The sequence below is a fragment of the Plectrocnemia conspersa genome, unplaced genomic scaffold, assembly GCF_051122295.1.
Source record: "Plectrocnemia conspersa isolate PC_06_02 unplaced genomic scaffold, ASM5112229v1 ptg000013l, whole genome shotgun sequence".
Lineage (NCBI taxonomy): Eukaryota > Metazoa > Arthropoda > Insecta > Trichoptera > Polycentropodidae > Plectrocnemia > Plectrocnemia conspersa.
Genome location: NW_028277177.1, coordinates 20,751,460 through 20,763,590, shown reverse-complemented (window position 1 = coordinate 20,763,590; position 12,131 = coordinate 20,751,460). Strand labels below are relative to the sequence as shown.

The 12,131-nt window shown below is 27.7% G+C and overlaps 1 protein-coding gene across 3 annotated transcripts; it reads left to right on the top strand.

Moving 5' to 3' along the window:
* Nucleotides 1-969: 969 nt before the first annotated feature.
* Nucleotides 970-6,462, top strand: LOC148227544 (uncharacterized). 3 transcript variants are annotated; one of them, XM_088201781.1, is made up of 2 exons: nt 970-3,336; nt 3,962-6,462. In XM_088201781.1, exons 1-2 carry the CDS (start codon nt 3,002-3,004, stop codon nt 3,963-3,965), a joined length of 339 nt encoding a protein of 112 aa, XP_088057907.1. In that variant the 5' UTR covers nt 970-3,001; the 3' UTR covers nt 3,966-6,462. The 3 variants fall into 3 exon arrangements, 1 of the variants encoding a protein (XP_088057907.1); XR_015811938.1 differs by having other exon boundaries at nt 987-3,711; XR_015811937.1 differs by having other exon boundaries at nt 987-3,881; nt 3,962-6,460.
* The last annotated feature ends 5,669 nt before the right edge of the window (nt 6,463-12,131 follow it).

Below are 12,131 nucleotides of genomic sequence, written 5' to 3'. Positions count from 1 at the left end.
TGCTTTCCTATCGTATTTTATTTAATGTATCCTCTCTAGTGAAGAGTTATGAATTTAAATGCTGTCCTGATAAATAAATACTTTATAATTATTGCTATTTTTAATTATATTAAGATTACAATCTCATAAGATTAAATATTAATTAGAATGTTACACATCCTAACTAAGTTGTGATTTTGAATTTCATTCATAATCATTTAAATTCATACTAAAATTTGATGTAGTTGAATTTTATTGAAAAAAAAGAGGGAAAGGTGTAGTTCATCTCCTAGGAACGACGCCACTGGGTAACAATATATGACTTACCTTGCAAGGTAAGTCATATATTATCATCTTGTCCGTTTATATGTTCATTTAGTGTGTTAAAGTGCTCTTTACATCTTTTCATTAAGTCCTTTTTCTCGAAGAGCATTTTTTCTTTCTTGTCTCTACGTGCAATTAAACTATCTGATATTATTTTCTTATCCATGCGTTTTTATATCCACTATTTCTCTGTTCATCATTCCTCGCTTCTTTCTTTAGCATAGTTATGCTGCTATTTCTCATTGTAAATCAAAATTAAATATAAAAAAATATAATTAAAAGTTTAAAAACTATGAAATAAATTACTAAAAACATTAAAGAAATTTTCCATTAACGGGTAAATTTACATTTACATTCTATCATTGTGCATAATGTTAATATTACAGTCGATGTGAATATCATTATGGTTTTCCTTAACCTCAATGTTTAATTAATTTTAAAATACAGCTACTCGTTCCTTCAGATTAACAGGAAAATTATGATTTCGGCTTGTTCAAACATGCTTTACATGAGTGTACAAACTTTAGGACTAATTAAATATGTAATTAGTACAACATAGATCAAAAGTTGATGTTAATTTATTATAAGCGTAATAATATATTTAACAAGAAAAAAAAATAAACACATTTTGCTGCGAAATTGAATTTTATTTCAATATAAATTATAAAGTCGTAAAACAAAATAACAAATAATTTATAACTCCTAACATATATAAATAATTATTTGATAGTAAATAAATATGCATATGGAAAAAATAAATATAAAATAAAAAAATCGTTTCTTACAAATAAATGACAACACTAGTAGCTAAAATAAATAAAATATTATTCTATGAATAAATAAATATATTACAAAAATAGTAAGTAGTAGCAGATTCCCTTTCGCTCGAGTCGATAGCCTATATTGCTTGGCATCCACACTCCACATGGTCGATAGCCGTGATGGTGATAAACTCCTTTTTCCCTTTCTTGACGTTTCTTTTATTTCTCTTACTTATATTGCTGATTTTGTTGCTATACACTTGAACAGTTAGCTGTATTTTCTGGGTGCGCGTCGGACGACAATTGGGAAAATTATCAGAGCATGTACCCGTTTCTTCACACCTATACAAGATCACTTGATATGGGTAGTAAACTTGGTTTCCCAGCAATTGTTGGTGACTCTGACTTTGGTTATTCAGTAACTCGATAGCATTAAACGCCACTGGTTGTGGATTTCTGCATTGGTTCTTCCACGATCTGGTCAAAGTAGCTTGAAATCGTTGCTTTTCACCTTTACTCAAGTTATCAATGCACTGACTGGCAGCAACAAAAATCAGAAGCAAAGCAAGCGACTTGGAAGACATGATTGGTTGATGGTCTTGTCAAGACTGTCCTGCTTCATATCCAATGCGCTAATTTATAGCAGGATAATTGGACGTGAGAACGCTATAATAAATGTCGCGAAAATTAAATATTAACAACAATTGACTCATGGAAACATTTTATCAGCTTCGTTTCTCATGCCCTTTAAGTATATCAAACAATGTGAGTAATGTTTATTAAGACTTATGTATTCACAATATAATTTCATATTTAGTACCATCCATTGTTATTTAGGGAAATATACCGCGTTTTTGTAACAAAATTCCCGATGCCATAAACAATTTATTACTCATATAAAAAAATAAAAAGCGATATATATTATTAAGATATCATAAAAAATCGTATATCTATATTAAAATATAAATAATAATAGCGGAACTTTAACAAAAACATTTTTTTCTTAACCTTATTACTTATTTATAAAGGTTGCTAACTCAACTGTGAGCTTTTTTGTAAAACGCTGAGTGTAGCTTTTTTTCCATTCAAAATTGTATATAGGACAACCGAGAAAGGCTTTTTTTAACAAAAATATGATATATGCTTATAGAGACACCAATGTGAGTTTATTATACATTTTAATTATTAGTAACGATCGAAAAAGTAAAGAATAAAGTCGTATTGTATTTATAGAGGCAAAATATGAGAATTCCTTAAAAAAAATTTAGTAGTTTAATAAAATTATAGAGTTACTCTATTGTATTATATTTTATATAAATGGTACAGAGTATATACTATAATTATTGTATATTCTCACACCATCATTTTTATTTTAAAAATGTTCTCATAATCAGCTTCCATACTATCTATAACTTCCATACTATCATAATATCTCATGCGCTCAAGTAAAAATAATATTCGTAATATTAAAAATATATGTATAATCATTAAATTTTAATATTTATTACTATATAATAATTGATTAGACCAATCCTAAATAAATAAACTTGGCAAACGTGTGTCTAATATAATGGTTTTTATTTATATTAAGAGCGTTAATTATTTTTTAATGTCATAAGCAAGTTTTGTCCCAGATTCTTTTTTTCTGACAACTATTTGTGTCTAGATTAAAATATTAAATCCGGACACCAATAATATTATTGAATTGAAATCTTAATCCCAGAAGGTGTTTTGCATGCAATTTCCTGTACATGCTTGTTTGTAGTATTTCCTTGATTGTGTCGTATATTACGTTTTTCAACTCTTAATCACTTACCGTGTCCATCCCCAACCGCATAATATTTAAATTGTGTATCACCGTCGGTTAACAATTACATAACCTATAGATAAATTCTTATCAAGCCGGCCAGTAGTACATCGGTCATTGTCGCACCAACATGGCTCGTGAGGTTTTCCTCCTGCTGGCGCTGTGCACGCTAGTCCTAGGTCTGCCCCCCAAACAAAACGAGAACCAAAGGCGATTCCTAGAGAACATGAACAGGTCCTCCAAGTACAAGTGCGGCAGGCCCCAGCCGAGAAGCGTGCGCGTCTCTGACTTTCACGTGGCAGCATCAACAGAAAAGTATGATCCTTCTCAGGTGGTTCTTCACAGGTGTGAAGGTTCCGGAACTTGCGGATACTCCAGCCACGACTGCGTGACCAAAGAAAAGGAGAATGTCACCCTGTGGTTCACAGTGGAAATATTCAGTCCGGATGACAAGCGGCTCAAGAGGTACGAGTTCGCCTCCTTGTCAGTGACCAATCATACTGAGTGCGAGTGCAAGTGAAACATTGAATATTAATTAATAAACATATTTAATTATGCTCGCCCTCGAAGAGGGAATTTCGACTGATAAAACGCGCTGTGCTGCTATAATGGCGACGAGAAGATAGCTCTCTGATACAATCGACCTCTATAACTTATGAATATAGATAATATAAAAACAGGGTTTATCGCCAGTATTCTAACGTTAAACAGTATTGTGGACGTGTGCGTATAGACCGTGTTGTTACACTCCAAGTATTATTAATTATTTAATATTGTAAAAATATTTATTTATTTATTTAATTCGTATGTGTTTATCAACTTCTCAGAAATAATGTTAACGTGAGTACGCAATTTATAATTAAATTTGTTATCGTATTATTAAAGTAGCGAAACGCAACTAAAATATCTTGATTTCATGTACTCCTTGACCACAACTTTTCAAGTTTACCAGATACATACATCAATGGTCAATGACACTGATTGCACTAAAGTGTTCAAATATTAACACTGTACATTTTTTTTCACTTTTAAAATAACTAGATTTAAATATGCAATTACACGTCCATTTCAAGTATTTTATTTTTTTCAGATAAGCCACGAAAATCCCGGGGCAAAGATCATTATGGGTCGAATTGCATTCTTAATACGCTTTTACAGCAAACGTTTTATTTTGATAATATGCTACGCATAAATGGTAGGTTATTTGTTGATTTTTAAATTTTTAACGAAAATATCATTTCTAACATCAGTACGCAAGTGAGTGTATTTTCACATTCAGATTTTTGTAGACTTATGCAATAAAGTATTTTTTGTAATACATACAATTACGTTTTTTTTTTCTTTTAAAAAATAATAAAATAATATATATACATCCATATACACATTGCCTAGAATTCTTGGTACGTTTTATACAATTTTTAGTAACTTTTAAAAAAAATTTACTCGTTTTGAGTATACGTATGTTTAATCTTAGACAAGGCAAGCAAAATTGTATTATCAATACCATTTAGTTATATCTTCTTTCTATATAAAATCTTATTGGTTCCATACATTTTTTGTCTTGGACAGAATGAGAAATATTTGATATATATGAGTTTTTTACATATATTTGCTATTTAATATTTTCAATAATATTTTTTTATTCAGCTAAAAAAATCTAAATATTGTTAAAATAGCTGAGTGTAGTGACAATAAAACATTTTATTGTAATTATTGGACTTGGAATTAAATTAATACCATTTAAAGTAATAATATCTTGAACTTTGTTTCAGTATATTTTTTTTATTCAATTAGCTGTTTTAAGGACAATAAAAAAGTTACAAGTCATCCTTATAAGTTATTAATACAGGGCATATCAATTATATAACTGAGAAATTTGATTTCACCAAGACTAGAATAAAAAGTGTATATTCTTTAAATGAATTTATAGTTAATTACACAGAATATTGAAAAAATACTAATTTGCGTAATATTATAAGATAGATAATATTTAGCAAAAAAAACTATTAGCATATATATTTTTAATTTTACAAGTAAATTGATCTTTAATTTGTGACTAAAATTTATACAGTAACATCAATTCGTTGTTACAGTTTAATATAAGTTAAAAATATGAATCAGTAAATTCTATATAAATAAATTTAGGGTATGTATTTTGCTTAAAACAATTTAACCAAAAATAGCAGCTTTTAATAATTAAGATTTCATCATGTATTCACAATAGATAATTCTATTTAATATTTCCAAAAACAAGCATATGTATTAATTACTTTTATTAAGATATAAAAAATATGTTTAATATTAAACACGTTTACTGAAAATATTTTATTTATCTTTCAAATAAAATATTAGTATATCTAAATAAACTCTAAATTGTGTTGCAAATGAATTAGTTTTTATACAATTGAGTTAAAACAACTAACAAAAAATGCATATGCTTTTCTCTGCAAATATTTTTTCTTAAAATTATTGATAAAATGAATTGAATTTATAGCTAATTATACTAAATATTAAAAAATAATGAAAATTTTTGTAATATTTTAAAGTAGAAAATATACAATAATCAAAACCTAATAGACAAAAAAAATAATAACAGATATACTTATACTATTACAAATAAATTGATCTTAATTGTGACTAAAATTTGTACAGTATAATTATTGCGTTGCTCAGTGTAGTTGTATGTTATATAATATAAGTTGAAAATATGAATCTGTATATACAATATCAACAAAATTAGGGTGCTCGTATTTTTTATAAAACAATTTAACCAAAAAATTGCAGCTTTCAATAATTTATATTTTTTAATTTATTCACAATATATAATGTTAATATGTATTTCTACCACCTAACATATGTATAAATTGTTAAAGATACATAAAATATGTATAATATCAATCAGGTGTACCGAAAATATTTGTTATTTAATTTAACTTATTTTGCAACAAATGTATTTAATACTTAAGATGTGACATTCGAATATAAATATATCATACATATTTTTTATATTAGGTGAATTTAAAGAATTGCTGCATTTATTTATTATTAATAGTATATATGTATGTACATATGATTATAATTTTTTATTTGCTACTGTAAATCGCAAAAGGTAGCTAGTATTCCTACAGCTAATATAATAATGCTTGTCTGTACAATATATAAGAATTAATATATATATTAGAACCTTATGGAACAAATTGTAATTTTCATATTTATTTATTTATTATTACACTATGTTTTTATTTTAAGAAAAAATGCATCAATGCTCAAAATAAAAAATATAGAATAATAAAATGTAACTTTCTAGTACTATTCAAATCATATTTATATTAAGTGTATAGCAAAATATTTCGAAATATGTTAACTTTTTTCCATCAAACAGCACTTAAATGTAAGAATAATTAATATAATAAATACGTGTTTTAATTAAAATAAAACTAGTCTATAATTAAACAGCAGCTAAAATATATTTCTATTGATAATAAAATGCATACAAAAAGTTACAAATGTATTGTAAATATACCAATGTTTTCATTATTTTAATGATTTACAAATATATAAATTTCACAAATACTATTGCTTAAATAAATTTAATAAAAATATATGTTGAATGTAACTCTAATTAGTTAGTTGAAAATATATAATGTGATTGAATTTGTTAATTTAGCATTTTTTTTTATATATTATTCGTGCATTGTTAAATTTTCATTATATTAAACCTGTAATGAAATTTATAGTTTTAATTGTTATTTATTACATTTCAAATATTTAAACATGTTTTATTTTATATATACCATATAAAATATTTAATTTAATATTAAATATATTTATTACTTTTAAAAGTTTAAGGTTTATCTCTTCAATCTTTAACATGTAATATAAAACTCGTACTTAAAACTAATCCGTTTAATATTCGACGTATTATGGATGATATATCATATTTAGCAACTGTTTAATATTAACATCTTAATTTAACTGCAAATAGACACAACTTTTAACAATATTAAATTTAATACGTATTATGATAAATAATATGTATATTGTAATTCATAAAAATAATTAATAATTAAAAAAAAAATCGCGATAAAACCACAATTTTGAGACTATTTTACTAGCTTTATTGAATTATGTTTTCGTTACAAAACATTATTAATTATTTAAATCAAACATTTTAGTGTTAAGTGAAATTTATTAAGAAAATAAAATATTCTTTCAGGTGTCTCATTTTTAATGGTTTATAACCGTATGTAATATAATTTATACCATTTTAATTTAGCCCTCATGTATTTCAAATCTTGAACGTGTATTTATCGCTTCGTGCTTTTCGATATAAATTAATGGCTTTCGCACATTACTATATATTTACACGGTTATGTGTCATAAAAACTCTTTTTCATTCGAAATGGATACGAAAGGTTTGTTGGTTGGTATTATTTCGCTTGCGTGTAACTTTTCGCATGTTTTGTCTGAGACTAGCGACGAAGAATGGTTTATAAAAACCAACAATAAATCATTAGCACATAGGTGTGGAAATCCACTACCAAGGGCATTTACAATTTCAGAGTTATTGATAGAAAGCCCTTGGGCGGAGCAGTGGATTGATGCTGAATACACACGCCACCCCTCGCAGGTGATTTTGCATAGATGTCAAGAATCAGGTACGTGCATCCATGTCAAATCGCCACTTGGAACATCTTGTTACGCAGATAATGTAAAAATGACAAATCTATGGTTCAAGTTAAAGCATTTTAACGGTTCAGAAACATACGAATCCATACGTGCAAATAACCATACACGATGCGCTTGTAAAAAATAAATATATTTTACATTGTATGCAATTACTAAATAAATTTTAATTGATAAAAATACCTGTTCACAATAATAATATTTATCCTAAAAATTAAAAATATAGTTAAAAGCAAGACTAATTTCCTGTATGTTTTACTGATTTTTTACATGGAACTTTTATAATATTAGACGAATGTATTTTATAATAAAAAAACTCAAGAGTGTCAGCAGTGGCGTAGCTATGGGGGGGCGGAGGGGGCGGGCCGCCCCGGGCGGCACTTGCTTGGGGGCGGCATTTTCGCGATGGGACCGTCTAGTGTGGTTCTTAACCCTGAATGCACTAAAACATATATAAATCCACGAATAACAAGAGATTAATAATAACCAATTTAATATTTTAAGAAATGCTGATATTATGACCCTGGAAAAAATGTATAGGGGGGGCAATTTTAAGGATCGTCCTGGGTGGCACATACCCTAGCTACGCTACTGAGTGTCAGTACAAGTGGAATAGTGGTAATTTGGCTTAATAATTATTATTAATGAATTCAGGTAAGATCAATATCTTTAATAATGTATAAGCATACCATATTAGGTAATCGCTTTTTAGTTTTTTATCTGATTCAAGTTTTAACTGTATGTCATGCTTCAGACGTTGATACCTGTTAGTACACATGTAAACTTCACATTTCGACATTTAAAAAAAATTGGGCTCCAAACTTTACGATGGCAGAATTTTTACCAAGTAAACAATGAAATTGCATGCTGAATCATTCGCCAACAACGGTCACTTAAAACATTTGTAATGTAAGAGGTGATTTATTAGATATTCTTTAATGTCACAGATTGTTTAAAAAAGTTTGAACTGTAAATTATGATATCAAGAATAAGTACAATACCAGCAAAGATAGATTATTTTATCATGGCTGCAGAAATAGAAAAAAATTCTACTCAAACTATCCATCAGCTAGCCCAGAAACTAAACCAGTCCGATTCAACAGTGCATTGACACATTAAAAAAATTGGGAAGGCTGGGAAACAAAGTGTTTAGATTCCACACAAGTTGGCGCGTATATTTATGCTACAAAAGCTTCTAGATTTTGAAGCTGAGTCGCCTTTCATCGATCATTTGATAACTGGAGATGAGCAATGGATGTCGTATGACAGTGGTTATCCGAAGGTCAAGTAGGAAAATCTATATCATAAATGTAAAAAAAGTTATTTTGTGTGTAATTGTATTGCAAAGATATTAAGCATTACGAAACTCTTAAATTTGGCCAAACTATGACATAAAGCTTATTTTTGATCAGATAAATCATTTGAATGAGGAAGAATAAAAAAAGCTTGTACTTTTCAACTGAACACGGATAGTTATACAATACGACAGCGTGCTTCTCTGTGTTGCGGAATTGACTTTTGATAAAATTAGGGAAAATGGCTGGAAGGTTTTACCTCATCCACCTTATTCTCCATACCTTGCTTCTTCCGACTACAATTTTTTTTTAATTTATTGTATTGGTAGAATTGTGAAGAGGTAGTTCTTATTTTTTTTAAATGAATTAATTATAATAAAAAAGTCGATAGAGTAAGCCTAATATAAAAAAACTAAACTTAAGCCTAATACATTGTATATAAAATTAAGTATATGTTTGAAAAATATAATTGTGTTACAAGAAACGATCACCTAATAAATAATATTTTTCCTTAAGACTCAAATCTAGGCGATTCCACAGATATTCCTAGTATTCTTTTTATTACTTACAAAAAACAACCTTCCCATTTCAAAAGCTTTATTAAATTGGCAAATTAGTAAGTTATTACAAAGAAAAATTATTGTTCGAGGAACATATATACATACATACATATATCTCATATAATTATGACTATTATTTATTATTTTTAAATGTTTGTTTTAAATATTACATACAAAAGTAGATGTGTATGCCGATATCGATATATACATATAATCCAGGCCTGTCGAGAGGGGGGGGGGAAATTCCTGGAGCCCGTTCTCCTTGAGAGCCCGACTTTGGAAAAAATTATAGGAATAAAATATTTATAAAAAAAGTAAAAACCGACCTCTAATAATGAATTTGAACTAAAATATCATACCTTAATTTTTTGCTTTTTCTTTTAACTGAAGAAATGTATTTAAACAGTGATTCATTACTTATTGTCAAAAACACTTATAAGGAACATATAACGACTGCAGATGAGTTACAGGATGCAATTTTAAGGTAAATGATAACTACGAAGAAAAAGAAAAAAAACATTTTGTTAAGGAAAAAATTTAGATATTGAAATAAATGGATCCGGAACACCGAATATGAATCGCTTATTTATAACATTAATAAAAATCAAACATACGTCATCGGAAAATGAACGTGAATTTTAAAATATAAATATGTAAAGGGGCAGGTATAATTATGAAAAAATGTCATTTTTTATTTTATTTTATTTATATATTGTATATAAATAAATATTAAACATAATCCAATAACATACAAATTCATTACATTTAGTATTTATCAAAAATTACCGAAAGCCAGATTCTCAAATTATGATGCATACGTTTATATAATGTAAATGTAAAATGAATAAAAAATGTGTATAAATAATTTACAAAAAAAACAGAATTTTTTAGAGACCGAGAAAGCAGCCGCTTCTCTCTTCACGTCCACCATGGTCTAGCTACGACGTTTTAGTCAGATCTTCGGTGACGACTGTATATTGTCAGACGCAGTATTTACAATAATTATCCAAATTGTACATAGACTTACATTTTCATACATTTTTTTTCAATATAGTAATAACAAACAAATTATTATTAGAAATCATATTTTTTAACACTTTTGACACTTAAAGTTAACTAGCAATAGGGCTAAAATACAAAATATAAAATGCATGTAAGTTACTCAGTCTGCCAACAACATTTAAGTGTATATTATAAAACGTTAAAGTGGATAAAATAACAACTAAAATCAAAAAATATTTAATAATATATTTGTACATAAAAATATGTATGTATTCTATATATTAATATTAATAAAAATTTTGGAAATCTGTTTAAGAATATGACATGCAAAAATATTTCTATATTTTTTTCGTTGTGTGTTTTATGACACTTGTAGTAAAAATATGTTACATTGTTCATTGAGTTTTCTATTGATTTATAACGAACAGGCACACGTGGTGTGATTAGTGACCGTTAAGTTAAAGTAAACATCAGTTATATCTTGATTTCTTAAAGCTTGAATTTTAAACCCAACTAAGACTTCTTCCGTACTTACTGGCTTGCAATATCTCTTATTGTTGCCGCACGTCCCCGACTCTTCGCACCTATACAAAACCACGTGACTTGGTATATAATGATGACCTAATCTATTCACAGTATCCAGTTCGTGTCCTGAATAAGCCCTGGGTTGTGGAGCTCCGCATCTAAGAGAATTCGATGTATTGTTGTTTATTTTAACTTCATTCTCCCATCCTAATTCAGTTTCGATTGGGTTATAATACTTTTCGCTTTCGTTTTCTATACTCATTTGCGGAGGCGAATATGCCTCCAGTTCCTTATTGGGTCTATTGTCTTTTGGATATTTAACACAGCCGCATCTTACATCCTCGTCGATTCGGTAAACCACGTTGATATCATATTCTTCAAATCGTAAGGGGCCTCTCGTTAGCCTAAGGCGATTTTTCATTATCGCCCCAACGTTAATTATCCTCTTCTCTAATGCAGAGCAATATGAAAACGAACCTAAACACGTCCCCGAAGAAGCACATACATTAACAATAAACTCAACAGGCTCATCAGTGTCTACAGCAGCAAATGAAGAATAAAATGCAAGGTAACGTAAATTAAAAACCCTGGGCATCGGTACACCGCACTGACACTTATTTGATCTGTCTAAGTTTTTCAGATATTCTTCATGCATTTCATTTATTGTTAGCTGTTTTTCTAACATTATACCGTCAATAGATACCATAAATATTAAGCAACAAATAAACTTAAGTGACATATTGAAAATTATGTATGTGCTTGTCCATACGAAAACTAAACTTAATATAAATTTATACATAACAATACGTTCCCCATGAATAATAAAATTTTCAACGTACATTAACATAATGCGTTTAATTAGTTAAATTCATATAAACTTTATAGCCGTTACAGTATAAATAAAAGTAATACAACCTTTTACTATGTTTTGAATCAATAATACAATATCTAAATATCATTAAATTATTTTATATTAATATCAAAATTTAATGCTTAAAAATTTTAATTTCAAAATATGATATCATAAAATTTCTTACTGCTAAATTAAATCAAAATAAAATACAATATATAAAAATTGCCAAATTTTAAGTATTTTTTTAATTAAATACTTATTTTGACGTAAAATGTTATAAATGAATTTATTTATTACTTTAACAAAAAGTTAAATCCATACTTGCAGTTCATTAGATAA

Bases quoted from the DNA above. Each gene is read 5' to 3' on its own strand.
- LOC148227544 (XM_088201781.1), top strand. From the start codon at position 3,002: ATGGCTCGTGAGGTTTTCCTCCTGCTGGCGCTGTGCACGCTAGTCCTA.